General features: G+C 36.3%; 1 protein-coding gene across 2 annotated transcripts in view; it reads right to left on the bottom strand.

Moving 5' to 3' along the window:
- Window positions 1-646: 646 nt before the first annotated feature.
- The window catches only part of NT5DC1 (5'-nucleotidase domain containing 1), a 148,694-nt gene continuing 130,812 nt past the window's right edge, over window positions 647-18,528 (bottom strand). For both annotated transcript variants that reach the window (XM_008007276.3, XM_038000994.2), the window contains exons 9-12: window positions 11,049-11,167; window positions 9,797-9,958; window positions 9,028-9,196; window positions 647-4,836 (exon numbers count right to left, since the gene is read on the bottom strand). In XM_008007276.3, the coding sequence (XP_008005467.1) occupies window positions 4,721-4,836; window positions 9,028-9,196; window positions 9,797-9,958; window positions 11,049-11,167 (566 nt within the window). In that variant the 3' untranslated portion in view covers window positions 647-4,720. The remainder of the gene's footprint in view (window positions 4,837-9,027; window positions 9,197-9,796; window positions 9,959-11,048; window positions 11,168-18,528) is intronic.

The following is an 18,528-nucleotide window of genomic DNA, read 5'->3' as shown; positions in this document are numbered from 1 at the left end:
GAGGTTCTCCCATCCTCTGGTCACCTAAGAAGTATTATCATTTTAGTCTTCTCAGGTGATAATCTCTGTGAGTAGTGGTGACACTGCATAATTTCCTGGTCCTCACACAACATTTCCTTGGGCTTCCATTTCTGGGCATTCAGCACAAGCCAGACACTTATTAAAGGCTTCTCTGACCTTCTTATCAGGCCCTTCTCCCCATTACTCCTGGTGCTGCTTCTTTGTCTCCAGCTAACTCAAGCGTCCTTAAAAGTTTTCGTCATTAACGAACAAAAACTAAAACTCTTACCTGTATTTTTAATTTTTGAGTTCCTGTCCTACAGAATCACAATTTAAGACCTGGATATTTGATCTTGTTTCAGTGACATATTCCCTGGCTTCACAATCTCCTCAAAAGATCTGAGGTATGTCAGGCACTTCGAAGTGCAGTCTCATATTACTTTGATAAACCTTGTAACAAATTTTATTCTTTCCATTTAAATAGTTGAGAAAACAGAGGTCCAGAAAGTGGAAGTAAACTGCCTAAGATGCAAGTCTCACTGCTGAGTTTTCTGATTTCAAGCTAGCATACCTTCCACACTATCACAGCTATGGTAGTAAATTTGGCATACAAATGTTAAACCCTATTGACATGAGTATTCAGGCCTCAGTTGAAGGTTATGTTTAATCATTCATGAACAGCCTTTGAGAGGAGTACATTTTATCCCTTGATTTAATACAGGATTCCATACAGTTACAGATGAACACATTTGAATTTACTTATGTAATCTTGATGTTTGCTGCACATGAATGAAATTTAACAGTTTTTTCCCTTCATCAAAGGCATTGAACATTTAATGTACCAAAAAGACATTAAATGTTATACTCACGGAATTTAGCTGGTAAGCATTGTAAAGAACTGCTGACATTTCCGTTAAATTAAAAGAATATTTTTTAATTGATTAAACTTGGTGGTTGCTTTTAACACATTTAGATAGTAGTTTATTCCTTTTCTTTATTAAACTTTGTTAAGCTTTATTAAACTTTGATCTTTACAAGGAAGTAACATGACCAAAGTACCAAAAAAAGTAAAACAAACTTGTTTTTTGAAAAGTCTGTGAACAGGTATGTGGTTCAAGAAACTAATTGTCAAGCGGTCTATGTAGTTTTCTAGTTGTCATTGTAAGTAATGACCCAACTTCTCTATAGGCCCAGATATCCCATTTCCCACTAAGTTTACTCAAAGATGAGTTTTCATCACTCATTCTCCATTTTGGTTACTTCAGCAACTGAGGGAAATTTACCAAGCAGTCAAGGTGAACATTAACCCAGAATACGAAGAAAGAGTAGGCCTGGTTACTGATGACCTTGGTGTGTGTGGCTTCCAAGAAGAGCAAATTCATTATATGCTTTAGGACTCCTATGATTCTTGGATCTCTATTTTACTCTCCTAGGTAAGTTTTATATTACAGATATTTAATATATTTGGCTAAATTATGAATTACTTAAGAATAGAGACTGTGTCTTCACTTTTAATCCCTCTTATGTCCTAGAATGGCATTATTGCTAAACTGAAGTGTGGTTTTGGGCTGAGAATTTGCCCCAGTCTAGATTCAACATGGGAAGACGTTATGTATCAAGTAATTAAAAGTGTGATTTTGAGGATCAAACCTGAGTTCATGTATTGCTCTCTTAGTAACAGTGTAACGTAGAGCAAGCATTGTATTTAATCACTCTGAATTTCAGTTTTCCCATCTGTACAATTTAATAATTATATACATCTCATATGGTTGCTGTAGAGAGTAAACAAGACAATGTACATGAAGTAGCCTAGCGAGGAGTCAGCACTCATGACCACTATTTTACTATTATTTCTGAGGATAGTTCTAGAGACCAACAAGAGACACCTTTTTGAATTCATTCCATTTGAACTGGACCATGCCCAGGGATTTTCAAGGATGGCCATAAGACCATACTGGGTGAATTACTTGGTATGCTGTCATGGCTTTAACAAAAGCAGTCAAGTGTATTCCAGTCTTGCACCAATCTGGGAACCAACTGTTAGGATAGTCTTCTTGTGCTCAAGAGCCTGAAAAGATGTAAGGGACTGTTACTCCAACACTGAATATTTTAAAAAGCTATCCATCTATTTCTACCATTCAGTCAAGGTTATTATACCTAGAGAGGCAGTTTGATTTTCCACTTTATGCTGATTTGTTATATAAAATAATTATATAAATTTATTTTCATTCGAGCCAGTTCACTAAAAGTGTGTGTATTTAAAGTTATTTTTGGATATGAACATTGGTGGGGAAATAATACTTGATTTCAGTTTAGAGTTTAACAAACTCAGTTGATTTTAGATTGCAATTCATGGTTCAGTTGAAGTTTTTACTACCTCAGTATTCCAAATGCCAGATTCTGACAAAACATTTGGTCACTGAGCCATTCAGATCTTTCCTCTGCTGATGCGATGGACAGTGGCCAGCAAAGAAAACCTCCGCTCCCTTAAATCTATTTTTAGGTGTCCTTTAGATTATGAATGTTTGCCTGTATGCAAATATTACATGTCTTCTGCCCATTTATACAATTTTTTTGTTTCATATAACTACTTTAATATTTTCTTTTTAATTTTTTTGGTGCCACATTTGGATGATTATTTTTAATCTTCATATCCAATCAGAAACACTGGCACTTTTTAGAAACAGTGAAATACAAATTTAAAAAACCAACTTATAGTCTTGCTAATTATAGAAAAAAACATTCATTAGAAGAAATACTGACTGCTAGAAAGGAAGGAAACTTAGAAATAAACTAAACCTCTCCTTTTATAAGATGGAAAAAACTGAAGCCCAGTTGTTGGTAACTTGTTCAGGGTCTTTAGGTAGAATGCTAAAGGGGCGTGTAGAACTTCTGACAACCAAATTCTGCCTCCCGAACCCCCGCCACTACTCAGTGGCCCAAAAAGTGCAATTATTTCTTATTTTGGAGTTCTCATTTTTCATATTAACAGTAGTTTATAAGTATTTAAAGATGTATTATTTGCCATTTACAGAATAAACATGGATAAGGAAAAATAGTTTTATTTTTAAAAGAAATCAATTTTCTATTTAAAGCATACATGAGATAGCATCTTTCATGTAGTCCTAAGCTTATTTATGCTCATTGTAATATTCCAATGACATTCTGGACATAAACTTCAAGTATATCACTATATACTTATTGTTAAATATCAAAGAAAGCTACTGACTGTGAGGGAAAAATTTTAGTAATTTTTTTTTTTTTCCCTACCCTGAGATAACTCATTCCACAGTATATCTGGGATTTAGCTGAACATTTCCAAATTTTAACAAAATTTTTTTCTTTCCAGTGCATGCATTGATATGCTCAATTCTCCACTACAATCCAGGTAAAATAATGATAGTGTTTGAAAACCAGATAGTGAAAACCAGTATGTTTTCTAATACTGCCCATGATAGACAGAGTGAAATCACAGCTTAAAGAGTAGCCAGGAATGGATACTGCAAACATTTGGCTTCAAGTATCTTGCAACAAATAGCTACTAATATGACTATACATAGCACATAGAACACCACAGTCCTGGACTGTAGTATGCCTGTAAAACCCCTTAAAGCATTTTTTCTCAAACTTTTTGTTCATTATTACCCTCCTTCCCAATTACAGAAATTAAATTCAAATTAAATTAAATAGTTTCAACTACAAATTTCTTCCCAATGAGAGAAATTAATACTGAGGAATAAGATTTTGTTGGATAGGGTGATTTTGGAAGTCATCCTATCCATATTTTTTTTCACCCCATCTAGTATTTTTTTTCACCCCAAGAACCAATTTTTCGTCCCCTACTGAGAATGTAATGCTTAAAGCTGATTAAATAAATTAAATAGCCTTTAGCATTATTAGAAAAAAAAAAAAAAAACTAGTAACAATGGAGGTTGAGATAATTGACTTCTAGACCATCTCTGCTCCATACTTGCTGTATGAACAGAAAAGAAATCATGTCTTTTTATTTTCTTGTTTTAGAGAACACAGGAATAGCATAAAACCTCATAGCCTGGAAAAATCACTTAATCTCACTGGACTCAGTGTTCTTGACTATTAATTGAAAGAACTGGTATAGATCAGTTGGTTTTCAATTCTGGCTGCACTTTCCTAGGGCATATAAAAGGTAACAATGCTCAGCTATATTTAGCCAGACCAATTAAGCCAAGTCTCTGGAGGATATGTTCTAGGTCGGTGGGTCTCAAACTGTGGTGTAAATTAGAATCACCTGATGGGCTTGTTAAACCAGATTGGTAGGCCCCACTCTCAGAGCTTCTGATTCAACAGGTTTTGGGTGGGGCCTGCAATGTGCATTATCAAGTTCTCAGGTAATGCTCTGCTATTAGTCTATGGATCACACTTTGAGAACCACTGAACTAGGCATATGTGTAAGAATGACTGTGTGTGGGAGTGTGTGTCCCCAGGTGAATTCTAATCACAAAACTATTGTATAGAAAATATCAATAAGGTTCTAAGTTTTAGGATACTAAGATTTTAATATAATAAGAGTTGTTAAACATCAAGATGATTTATAGAAAGGATACCTATGGGCAAATATCAACTTCTTGGTCAATAAAACTCGTTCCTTAAAGTCTTTTACAGTATTTTTTGACTTTTTTTTTTTTTTTTTTTTTTTTAACTGCATATATGGGTCTTCATTTCATTTTCCAATAAAGACAACTTATTTGGATATCAGTGTCTCATCGCTTGTTAAGACCAGTGGAGGATTTGGATAGTAGCCAGCTGTTTTTGAATTGCTTGAAGAGAATCTTGTAAATTTGTAGTCCAGAGGTAATTCTGGGGAGGAAAAAAAGTTTAATTATTGCACAGGCCTCTGAATGCCTTTCATAAACAAATCAAAACTTGATATTCACTGATAGTAAAACATTTTTGAAACCTGTACAATTTTAACATTTCTTTTGCTTCTTCAGTAGGTCTCTGTGTAGCTATTATTATAAGGTTAAAAATGTGTATAAACCAATCACCATTGTAACATATATATATGGCTAATAAATACAAACTTTTACAACAGCTATAAAAAAGGCTTCTAGGCATTTAAATGTGAACGAGATAACCATGTCTAACAGAATATCCACAAATACAGAAACATTACTTGAATATAAGGTTTTAAGAGGCAAAAGGGATGTACTAAGTTATTTTTCACTTCCTATCTCATTTAAAACAATTTAATTTTATTCTTTCTCCCATATTACAGAAAAGGTCTATCAAAGGTCACTTAGGATGAAGAGTTAGATATCTTTCCCTATACAATTTATAATAATGCTTAAGGCAAATCACATTTAGAGATATCTCAAATCATCCCCAGAGCTCTAACTAGTGAGTTTAATTTTAATACTCTGCACAGAAGTTAATACAAAAATATGAAGGCTTATCTGAATAAAAATTAAAAAAAAATCTCCCAGGCCCTCCTCAGAGGATCATGTAACTGGTGAATGAGACCTAATAATCTTCTTCATGGTCCCAGGAAGAGGGTTACTAAGAATAATCTTCAAATGCTTAGCTAAATAAGAATTTTAATACATACAACATGGCAACTTTCTTCAATTGAAGGAAGAAGAATCTGAAGTTCAAAAAAATTAACTAGACTTCTAACTTCAACTAGAAAATCTGGATAAAATATAAACATGAGACTGAAGTCACCAGAGAGCTAAAGAGGCAACCAAGACTTAAGATACAATTCCTGGGAAGGAGGTACCAGCGGAGAGAGGAGCTAGCACTAAGCTTCAGCTTTTCTCCTCTGGTGCTGGGATTCTGGCTGGTGGTAGGGGTTACTATAAGCAGCAGAAAAACCAGTAGAGATTTTGGCAGTCTTGCAGGGCTGCAGAGACAAAAATTGAGGGGCTAGGACCACTGTAAAGGAAGGGTTAGAGAACTGGACTCTGCCGGTTTTCTCCTCAAACCCTTTGCCAAATGCTGAAGGAAACTTGGAAACGAAGAATCCAAGCGGAAAAGCATATGCCTGTATAAAGGAGAGTGGATGTTTTCTTTTTTAGGCATTTTCTTGGTATTGTGAAAATGGAGAGATTAAGTTCTGACCTGAGAGAGGACAGGGGACTTTGTGAGTATCTTAGACTGGCAGTTATATATTTCCGAGAACTAAGAGTTTGTATTTATGAAGTGATCTCTCTCATGCTAATCATTTTTCCCCTTAATATCTACTGTGTTTCATATTAATGCAGTTACTCTCTCTTTTGGTTACTGTTAGCATGGTATTATTTCATCCATCTTTTGATATTTAAACTTTCTGAATCCTTATGTCTTAGATATATCTCTTATAAACAACCTTGCACTTTGGGAGGCTGAGGTGGGCAGATCACGAGGTCAGGAGATGGAGACCATCCTGGCTAACATGGTAAAATCCCATCTCTACTAAGTGCAAGGATTACAGGTGTGAGCCATAGTGCCCGGCTGAGTATTGTTATTTTTTAAAAATCAGCTATTAATTGGAGTATTTGGTCACATATATTTAATGTAATTACTTCAGGTTTAAATTAAACATTTTACTAAATGCTTTCCATTTGTCTTGCTGATTCTTAATATTCTCTCATCCCCTTTGTTTTCTTTTAGATTCTTAAATTATTTTACATAGTAGGTTGGTGTATGTATATCATCACAATTCTTTTGCCAGTTATTTTAGAGATTACAACGTGCATTTCCGACATCAATATTGAACATAGTCTTATCCTTAATTGTTTAATTCTAGCATGTTAGAACATGTTAATTTTTGCTGCCCCACTCTGGCATATACATGCCATTGTTGTCAGGCATTTTAAATCTCTATTTATGTAAATCCCATGGGACTTTAATTTTTATTGTTTCAAACACTAAGCATTCATTTTTAATTCATACACTTATACCATATACTTATATCACATACATTCTTCTTGCATTTCCAGTCTTCCAACATGAATTATTTTTAATTGTACCTGGAGAACAATAATCTTTATTTCCTCCTTCTTTATTATTCTGTCTAAAAATATTTTACTTTTTTTTTGTTTTTTTTGAGACAGAGTCTTGCTCTGTTACCTAGGCTGGAGTGCAGTGGTGTGATCCCAGCTCATTGCAACTTCTGCCTCGCAGCTTCAAGCAATTCTCCTGCCTCAACCTCCCGAGTAGCTGGGATTACAGGCACCCACTACCACACCTGGCTAATTTCTGTATTTTTAGTAGAGACAGGCTTTCACCATGTTGGCCAGACTGGTCTCAAACTCCTAACCTCAGATGTATCGATCCACCTGCCCGCCTCGGCCTCCCAAAGTGCTGGGATTACAGGCATAAGCCACCAAGCCCAGCCAATATTTTACTTTTATTCTTTAAAAAGTTTACTGGGTATAGAATTCCATCAAGATTCACATGATTTCCTTTCAGCAATTTAAAGTCATCATTCTATTGTCTTTGACTCTTCTCTGTTTCTGATAAGTCAGATGTCAATCTGTTATTTAATCTATATTTATGCTCTTGACTGCTTTTAATATTTAATTATCTTTGGCATTTAGCAGTTAACTCTGAATTTCTTTTTATTCATTTTGTTTCATTTCTTTGGGCTTCTTAAACCTTTGGCTTATTTTTTTCCCATCACTTTTCTCTCATCTCCCTTATTCTCTCATCTCCTGGGACTCCAATCACAGATGACCCTCAGTATCTGCAGGGCACCCCTGTGATACCGAAACCTGCGCATGCTCAAGTCAAAAAATGGCATAATATTTGCATTAAACCTACATACATCTTCCTGTATACTTTTAATTCATCACTAGATTACTTATATCGAATACAATGTAAATGCTATGTAGTTATACTGTATTTTTAAAAATTTGTAACATTTTAAATTGTTGTATTATGTTTGTTTTTTTCTTCTGAATAATTTTTATCCACAGCTGGTTGAATCTGAAAATGTGAAACCCGAGAATACAGAAGGCTGGCCGTATAGAAACCTTACTCCTTCTTACTATATCTTTTATGTCTCAGTCTCTCTTCTGTACCTTTTATGATTTTTCTGTTACTGTTTCATTCCAAATATGTTCTTTTGACCTGATTTCCAGTGCACTAAGTGACTTTTCATCTCTGTCTAATTTGCTATTAAATCCACCTGTTAAGTTCTTAATTTCATTTTTTAAATATTTAAATTCTGAAATCTCCATTCTTTTTATATCACAGTTTATACCATAGTTTTTGTCTCTACCAAATTTCTCATTCCTTCCGTTTCCGTATTTGACTATAATAAGCATGGTTATTTCTGTTAGTGTGGTCTCAAATCTTTATGTGCCTGGCTATTTTTCATTATGTGCTGAATTTTATATGAATTATTTTTAGAAATAATTTGAGTCCTAGAATGATGTTATCCTCCTCAAAAGAGAATCTATATTTGTTTCTACTAATATATTGGGGCACTACTAATTTGGAATCTCCTCAATCCAATTTTAGGTATTCAGCTGATTTCAAGCTGAGTTTTAGTTCCTGTGAAAATGGAGATTTCTTCTCAATTCATCCTTACTCTAAAGTAAAGCACTTCAGGGCCTCAACATAGATTGAGGGAGTTCACCAGACCCACCCCTCCTCAGGCAGGCCCTCTCCTCCAGTTCCTATTCCTGTAGATTCATGAAGTTACTGAAAGGCCCACTCACCCTCTGTGGTGCCCTCTCCAGAATCAGCAAACACCCAGGGGGAAAAGTAGCCTCAAATGCGAGGTTCCCCTTACTGGGCCTCCTCAGCAGCTTGTCCTGGTAACTCTTCCCTAAATTTATAATATGCCTCCAAGCTGAATTTTAAAAAAAATAAATTGTCGAGCTTTTGTAGTTGCCTCCCACAGAAGTGCTGGTCCTAATTACCTAGGTTCCATATCTAGAAGATGTTTTCCCCAAAGATAAATCAATGTTGTGGGAAGATTTCTTTTTCTTAAAGACAAGAATTCTAGTACTGGTCATTATTGTCTAGTAACAGATGAAGCTTTATAGGTATGTTCCCCCTTACCTGCAATTGCTTCAATACTTGGAATTGCAATAGTGCTGTAAGTACTGATTCTCTTACAAGACCATGTATAAACCAAGGAGTCTTCTGTATTTTCCAGTCCCCAAACTGAATCAATAAAAAAAGAACCCCATTTTTTAGATGAAGTATTTAAAGGCTTTGCTTTTGGTCCCTGAAACAAGAGAACAGAATAATTAAAATGGTGATTAACCAATGTTCAATCTCATAACTTTTTTGTCTATGAAGTAAATAAAAACTTTGAAACCCTGTAGGAATCTACAAATAGGCTTTGGGCACACATTAAGTTTTTGGAACAGGAATAATATTTCCTCCTTATTATGAAGTATCCTTTATTTTAAACAGAAACTAGCTTTTTATATGGTCAGTTAGTTATTATCTGAAAACCAGCCCAAACAGAGCAACCTAGAAAGAGAATTTTTTTCCCTACAATAAAAATAACTCTGTAATTCTATTATGATGGTGATGATGTCTAAAGGGTAGTTAAAAAACAACTTGGTCTAATTTTCTTATTTAGTATTTATTTTTTAGAAAGGAATGAGGATGGGATTATTATTTATTGCTTTCAGTATAAATAGAACATGAAGTCAATAAAATTAGTACAAAGTTTCAAATTATTAGTCTTTTTTTTTTTTTTTAACATGATGGCGTTCAGCCTGACCAGGACAATTTTGGAGTCAAGTAGTATAAAGATACTTTAGCTTTCAAACATAAATATTTTTCTTTCAAGGAAAGAGATGCAGGGAACCCTAACCTCATATTTTCCTTTCTTCTCTAGAGGCTCTGACTCCTCAGGCCTCTGACTCCTCGCGCCTTCATCCCCTCTGAGTTCTTCCAGGATGAGGACTGTCTCCCAATTACTATAGTGACGAGCTGGGAAAATGTCTGAATGCATGCTGTCACCAAAATAAACAACCTGTAAGACAGATAGCAGATGCTGTTTGAGGCATAGAATTGTGAAAGAGAGTGGCATTTATTTCATATAAAGAAGAAGAAAATTTCTCAACAGGCATCAGAATATGACAATCAAAAACTGCATAAACAGCTTAAATGTCTTTAATAACCTCACAGGTGACCATCAACTTGTCTCATTTGATTCACAGGGTGCCAGATTTGTCTTAAGAAGTTATACAACACATTCACAGGTGGAAGAGAGGATAAGGTGAAATAAGTGATTTTATTCAATTTTCCTAAAGAAGTGAACCTATATGTTTACATAGATGTTTACAATTATTAATAAAATGGCCCCTGCAGTTGAGGAGCTGGTGAGGTATTAGAGACAACTTGTGGATTAGAGATTATTAAAAGTGCAAATCACAACCACTTTTCAAGAGAGTTTCTGGGCCCAACTTCAGATTGGTTGAAACAGAATCTGTGAGAGTGGGGCTAGGCATGTTGAAGCTGGAAAGTTCCCTAGGTAGTCTGAAGCAAAACTCCATTGACTGAGTCCATACCTCTCAATTTTCAGATGTGAAAACAGAGTTAAGGGATATGAGAATCAGCATCTGCAAGTCAGACTGCTCCATCCATTAACCCTCAGGAGTCCCCAGGGGACTGTGGCATGGTGACAGCCAATGGAGCAGGGCTCTGTTACCCCATGATCTCTCAGCTCACAGAAATTCTGGTAAATATTTTCTTAGAAGAAAGGGTTCTGCTGTTAGAAATGCACCAGTGTCCAACATCAACAACGTGATCATGCTGTCAAAAACAAGTGTATCTTTAAGCTAGTCTGTAGCATAATTTCAGTTGTTTGTTTTATATATGAAAACTTTTTGGATGGATTGTTATCAGGATTAACATTCCACAGGCATCCTACACACTCACACACCCCCTAATCTGTGGTGCCCTGCCTGGAATCCTTGCTCTTCTCTATCACAGATAGACAGCCTGTCTACACTGACAAAGGAAAGGCTTATTTAAGCAGAAGAATTAGGAGAGGTTTGGCAGTTCACAACTGCTTATGTCTGCAAGTGGGCGCTGAGGGCTTCTCCTCAACTGGAAAATACCTTGGGTTCAGGTTTGCCAGTCATTTTCTTCAGAAGCTCATAGAGGTGGACAGCGTTCCCTTGGGAGTACCAGCCAGGTTTATCCAGAGATGGCAGCGCCTCCTGCTCCTCATCATTCTCTGAAAATACAGTTTGACAATCATATACTTTTTAATCAAGCGAGAGTAGCCAGTTGGGCAGACCACACTTAGGGCATGGCTGCAGGACATGTACCAACAAGAACCTTGTGGGGAAAGGAGCTGACATTCAGTGGTACCTACATATTATAAGGCCCTTAAAGGTATATACTTTTTAATCCTATGGCCTTCTTACTTGGGGAAAATAAAGTTCCGGGAAGTTATTTTGCCCAGGATCTCAATGCTGGTAAGTGATTTATTCGGTGATTAGATAGACATCTGCTTGACATCAGGCCCCTACTACTACAAAATGGTTTACCAAATAAACAACACAATGAAAGTCATTAGGTGTTAATTTTTTAGAATTGAGGGTGAGGGAGATAAGTTTTTAATTAGTAGTCTATCATATTCAGATGTAAATTTTGCACCCTTGATGCCTCAAATGCTTTACCCTAGTACCAGCTTGGGGGGGTGGTGGGGAATGAAAGGACTATCTGATGCCAAAGCACAAGTTTGTGGATCATTCCAAGTTGTCCTCTCCCAGCACATTACCTTCCCACTCCTGTTAAAGCAGGGCTGGTGAAAGAGTCTTCCTCTCTGAATTTTGCCCACTATTCTATTACTTGTACACGAGCTGAAAAGCTGAAGAGAATCCGCCTACCAGCACGATGATAAAGGAAGACTGAGTAAGGTTTTATGAAATACATGATATATCAGCAGAGACTTTGGTAGCTGTTGATACAGCTTTGCAAACTGTATGGAAAAATATAACCTCCTTTTTCTCCCATCAATTATATGATTTCTGATTTTAAATAGGTTTATTCCCCACACTTTTTTGGTCCTCTCTGCTGTGCCACTAAGAAGAATCTTATAAGATACAATCCTGTGTTGGATACAGAGGTTGTGTGTATACAGAAGCTTATGTAATTAGAAGGGTCCTCTTTAAGAGAACAAATACAGTATTAATACAAAATTACCATGGTCCCTGATAGGATTTGAAAGAGATAAATGAGGGGGTCTTAAAGCTTAAGCTGCATTGGCTTTGTTGCACATCAGCCCTGGAGTAGGACAGGGAGAAAACAAAGGGTTTAGAAAGGAGGCAAAGATGGGTAAGTCAGTCATTAAAAATACATCTCTGGCAATATTAGTACCTTTAACTAAAATCAAATTTTCCCTAAAGAAACTATAGGTAAAAGTCACAGACAACAACATTAAATTTTTGCTTAGTTTATAACATAAAACATCTTGAATCTGGTACTAGAGAATTTAAGATTTACAAATTAAAGATGGGTCATTATAACTGAAATGAAATATAATTTATTAATTCTACTACAAAATGAGTCAAATATATCACAATATTAAGGTGCATTTCTGCATAACTTCAGATATTTTAAACACAATTCTAAAACTACATTTATAGATAATTAAAGCCAAATCATAGCAACTAGCAGCTTATGTTCAATAAATATTTATGCCTATCTTGCTGCCATTTCAGCAGCCATTTTAAAATTCTTCTGCAAAATTAAATGAAAATCCCACTATTCTTTAAAGAAAGAATAGATAGGAAGCAAAAATCATGTACTAGCCTAACAATAAAAGGGTCTAAGAAGATTCAGCATATTCCTGGAGAAACACAGTAAAAAGTGATCACTTCTGATGTCTATTTATTTACTGAAATGTCTTACTATGCAAGTAATGTGGATTTGATGGCAATTGGAAAATGAATAATTTACAGCAATATTTCTGAAAAGACTCAGTTGATATGTAGATGCGTACTTTGCAAGGATAATGGGAAGATAATCTTTCTACTACTTATGAAAAAATTTTAAAAAATCCATAGTATCATAATTTCTTAAATGTTGAGACTCAGTAATCTAATAGGAAGCAAAAAACCCCAAATCAAGTCAAAACAAAAAATTCACTTTATACAAACATTACCTCCCCTCCCTGTTTCCAGCCCCTATACTGGAGGCTGCCTTAACGAATAATTAATCTACAAGGGCAGCTGAAGCTGAGGGTTTTGGCAGAGCCTTCACAGCTAGGAAGCTGCAAGACTCAGAGAAGTATTAATTCCTGCAGTAGAGAGCCTGTTCGGACTGTGAAAGCCACAGAACTGAAGTGGAAGCTGTACAGTGCAGATGAACAAACTCAGGGAAGTTTCAAGCACAGTGTTTATAAACCCAAATAAACATTTTTTACATTATTTAGATAGGGCACTGTACTTCTTTATAAGGTCAATTGAAAATAGTTACATAAATCTCTATCTTTACATAATATTTTAAAATGTACGCTGGGCATGGTGGCTCATACCTGTAATCCCAACACTTTGGGAATCTGAGGCAGGCAGACTGCTTGAGTCCAGGAGTTCAAGACCAACCTGGTCAGCATGGTGAAACCACAGTCTCTTCAAAAAATACACAAATTCACTGGGTATAGGGTTGCACACCTGTAGTCCCATCTACTTGGGAGGTTGAGGTGGGAGGATAGCTTGAGCCCAGAGAAAGAGGTTTCAGTGAGCCGAGATCACGTTACCACACTCCCCGCTGGTTGACAGAAGTAGACCCTGTCTAAAAACAACCCCCACCCCAACCCAAAAAACAGTGTCCTGCAAAGAGTACAATGAGGATATTGATTTTAAAAAGTTTAATTAAAAATATGTTAGAAGGGCCAGGCATGGTGGCTCACGCTTGTAATCCCAGCACTTTGGGAGGCTGAGGCAGGTGGATCATGAGGTCAGGAGTTCAAGACCAGCCTGGCCAGAATGGTGAAACCCTGTCCCTACTAAAAATACAAAAAATTAGCCGGGCATGGTGGCGCGTGCCTGTAGTCCCAGCTACTCGGGAGGCTGAAGCAGGAGAATTGCTTGAACCTGGAAGGCGGAGATTGCAGTGAGCCGAGATAGCGCCACTGGACTTCAGCCTGGGTGATAAACGAGATTCTGTCTCAAACAAAAACAAAAACAAAAAAAGTTAGAAGATATAGAAAGATAATGTTAGAAGATATAGAAAAAAATGAAGACAAAGGGGATAGATGGTGATGATAATTTGCTTCCACAGTTTTAAAATGGGGCTAAAAACAATGCTTACCTCACAGAGTGGTTGTATAAATAAATTAATGCAGATAAAAATAGAGCACATGGAAAAGTGTCTGCCACAAAGGAAGTGCTTAAGAAGTCTTAGCTATAATCCCTTCAATTTACAGGTGAATAAATTGATATCTGAAAAAGTTAAGGAATCTGCCCAAAGTCACTGAAATGTTATAATAAGAGCCAGGACAAGAATGCACTTTGCCTCCTTATTCCAAAGAATTTCAAATTAGGGCTAGAAGACAAAGTAAGATGATACTCCCAGAGAGCATTTCCGAATTTGGATTCCTGGACCTGAATGTGTCCCATGGTATTGCCACAAACAGGAAATAACTATAGCACAGAATAAACCTTTATCTGTTATCCCTGAGAACACTCGCAAACTAACAATTCTCACTTAGGATGGAGCCTCAGCCAACTCCCTATGACATCTTTATATAAGGCCCAAATTTAGTGCTGTTACAATCTTCCATTTATATTGAAAACAGGTCAGCAATGAATGAAGAAAAGAAGGAGGGCTTTAGAATGCCCTTTGAATTGAATTTTATAGTTTACTATTTTCACAATGTCTCTCCCAAATTCACTGATAAAAAGCTTTATCTCGTAGAAAAGCAAACCTGTATTATTTTCCTAAAATTCCACTGTCCCAGCTTTAATTTAAAGCAGTCTTAACAGTTAGGTAAAATGTATTAATTGAAAACATTTTTCTATAAAAATATATTGTTAGGACAATTTTCTATACCAAAGCTCTACAAGATACACAAATTATTCCTCAAATCCTTTAACTTAATCACTAATAGATGTTTGGGTTATAAAATAACTGTAAAGGAGAAAACTCATAGGAGAACAAAGCTCAAACCCTTTCTTTCAGCCTACAAACTACCAAAAAACTGACCTAATGAAGTTAAGAAACAAATGAAGTTGGATAAAGAGATGGAGGAGCAATCAATTTAGGCAAATAAATAAAACTAAAGCTCTCTTGGAAACTGTAATTTATTCCTAAATATAGCTATGTTTTACTACAATGAAGTAAATCTTTTTATTTTCTTAGTGTAAGAACACACGGACAAGATGAGTTTAAAAAACAGTAAAGTTTTTGACAGTACAACAGTTACAAAGTAGATATGGGACAATGATACAGTCAAGGCTAGACTGACAATCTTGAATAAAGCTAAGCGAAACTTACCACAGAGAGCAGAACCTGTGATAAGTTTTGTAGGCCAGAATCTCTAACCTCAACTCACAGTGACTGCTGCCTCTCCTAAACTCCCAAAGCGCTTGGTGTCATTACTTTATTAATGTTTAAAAATATGTATTTATGAGATTTTTTCTGAATCGGTAATATATTTACATATTTTTAAAAAGTCTTATTTTTGAACGCTATCTGGTATGCACTCACCTTTTCTGCAAAAGGCAATCACTCTTTTATGCACATAAAAGCAAATACGAATATGAGCATATTCCTTTCCTCCATGTTTTTACACATTTGTTGAGACATAACCAACATACAATAAATTGAATGTATTTAAAGCATACAATTTGATGAGTTTCAGTATATATATATATATATACCTGCCATGGCCTGAATTATGCTCCTCCCCAAATCATAAGTTAAAATAATAACCCCTAGTATATCAGAATGTGACTATTTAGAAATGCAGCCTTTAAAGGCTGGATTAAATTAAAATGAGACTCTCAGGGTGGACCTAATCCAATACGGTCTCCTTATAAGAAGATGAGATTAGGACACAGATAGACACAGAAGAAAGACTATGTGAAGACACAGGCAGAAAACAACCGTCTACAAACCAAGAAGAGAGAGGCCTTAGAAGAAACCAATCCTGCTACAACCTGGCTTCAGACTTCACAGCCTGCAGAACTGCAAAGACATAAAATACATTGTTCAAGCTATCTAGATTGTGGTATTTTGTTATGGTAGCTCTAGCAAACTAATATAATACTAATAATTTTAAAATACTTTTAAATGCTAATATTAGAATAATCTGCATGAGGCTCTGCAACTTGCTATTTTTAAACTATTTTATAGCTAGCATAGTGTAATCTACCTCCTTTTAAAATATGTGCATTTCATTCTATTTTATACATGTTCTATTATTTATTTATTAATAATAGTCCTCTATAGATAGACATGTGGGTTGTTGCCACTGTTTTTCTGTTACAAGTAAAAAGTCACAAACATGAGTGGATCTGCACAGCCTGGTGGAGTCAAACAGAATCTGAGCTAGAAATACAATTCATTTTCTTTCTCGTCTCATTCTTTCGTTTTTACTATATTTCACAGACTGTTTTAGTCAGTCGGGGTATAGCAGTGAATGAGATGGCCCAAGTCTCTGCCCTAAGCATACTTAGGGTCTCTTCTCTAAGGATGCTTATATTCTGGTGGCAACCTCTGACTTGTTAGAGGTTACTAAATAATGAATTATGATTAAAATATATTTACAATTTTTATTTCTAGGATTCCTTTCTGTATATATGTAAATTTGACTGAACAGTTCATTTTTACTTTTATAAATCCCTTCCTCAATTCTGGGCTAGACTTTTTTTTCTCCAGTTGTACATTTTCATACATACATTGTCTGTTTCTTAGCATGGACAGGTAAGACATTTTTCAAGTAAAAGGTCTAGTAAAATGCCTGTGTTGGGGGCTATAACAGGAAAATTATACAATTAAAGAAAAAGTGTGATTCTTACCCTTATCTACTTTAGTTTGTGGGGGGGGTGTTTACCATTCATTCATAGTTCTTATTTTTTTCCTTTGAAATGGAGTTTTGCTCTTATTGCCCAGGCTGGAGTGCAATGGCGCCATCTCAGCTCACTGCAACCTCTGCCTCCTGGGTTTGAGCGATTTTCCTGCCTCAGCCTCCTGAGTAGCTGGAATTACAGGCACCCGTCACCATGCCCAGCTAATTTTTTGTATGTTTAGTAGAGATGGAGCTGACTAGTTCGCTGATGGATTCAGCCTCTTTCATTTTGGGAGCTTTTAATGTTGCTGGAATTGTGCTAAAGACAGAAAGATTCCTGCACACAGCTGCACCCCTCAGCACTAATATCCAGTGACAAAGTTCATCAGACAATTTCCCAACTGTAGCCACGTGAAAACACTAAACAATACAGAGAAAGAAACAGCTCTGACTGGACCTGCAGAAGGAAGGTATTGCAAAGAAAATGTTATTTGTATGTTTGACCTTAAATAAGAGGTAGGAAGTCACCAGAGAGGAAAGGCAGAAGGCATTCTACACATATCTATGCCACTCAAAGTGTGGTCTTCCAACCAGTAGCGTCTGCTTCACCAGACAAGTTATTCAGAAATGCAGAATGTAAGGTTTCACCAAGGCCTCTGAATCAGAATCTCCATTTTAACAAGATCTCTAGGTGATTCATGTGTACATTAAAGTCTGAGAAACACTGATGTTGACAGAATAGTGAGAACAAAAACTTGATATAAGAATAAAAGGCAATCATTTCAGTAGGAGTAAAGAAGAATACTTTTATGGAGTAAGTTAAGGAGGATGGAAAGGTAATTTAGGAACCAGATTGTACAATTAGCCTTAGGATGCTACAAGGAATGGAAGCCAATGAGATACTGTGTGCATGTGATTAAATATATTTGTGCCTAAGTAATTAATAAAAAAGATGTGGGAAATTTTAAAGAACTCAAAAATAGAAGTCTGTGCTAATGAAAAGTGTCTGAAAAGGGGTTAGGGAGGGGTTAGATAGCCTAGTGGAAAGGGAAAGGAGGACAGAGATGAGAAATTTTCCAGGTATATTAAGCAGGATTTAATGCATAGCATACTGGAGGTAAAAGGGTAAAGACAACGGAGGTTATCAGCTGGAGAATTCTAATAGATGGTTAGGTAAGGAAGACACACAAGGTGACCAGCATGTTTGGTTGTTTGTGGTTTCTAGGCAGAAGGAGAATCTCAAGCTTGATTTCAGAACACTGAGTGGAGCTGCCTAGTGTGGACGAGGAACTGCGTATGAGACTCAGGAAAACAGGTCTCAGGGAAAGAACTGGGAGTCAGAGTCAGTGTACTGGTGACAGCTAAGGCCGAGAGAGAGAGAGAAGAGAAAAGAGAGAGAAGAGAGAGAGTTGGATCATGATTCTCCCAATGGTGGGCAGGGGCAGGAACTGAGCTAAGCAGCATTGGCGACACTGCAGTGAACAAGGCAGACACGTTCCCTCTCCAATAATAATTTAATCTTGCAAGACAGAGATTCCCCGTATCCCCGCCCTCAGCACTGGCGAGGATCTGGTGAC

The sequence above is a fragment of the Chlorocebus sabaeus genome, chromosome 13 (assembly GCF_047675955.1).
Source record: "Chlorocebus sabaeus isolate Y175 chromosome 13, mChlSab1.0.hap1, whole genome shotgun sequence".
NCBI lineage: Eukaryota > Metazoa > Chordata > Mammalia > Primates > Cercopithecidae > Chlorocebus > Chlorocebus sabaeus.
Note: the sequence above shows the minus strand (reverse complement) of the source record. Positions and strands in the feature narration are given on the sequence as shown.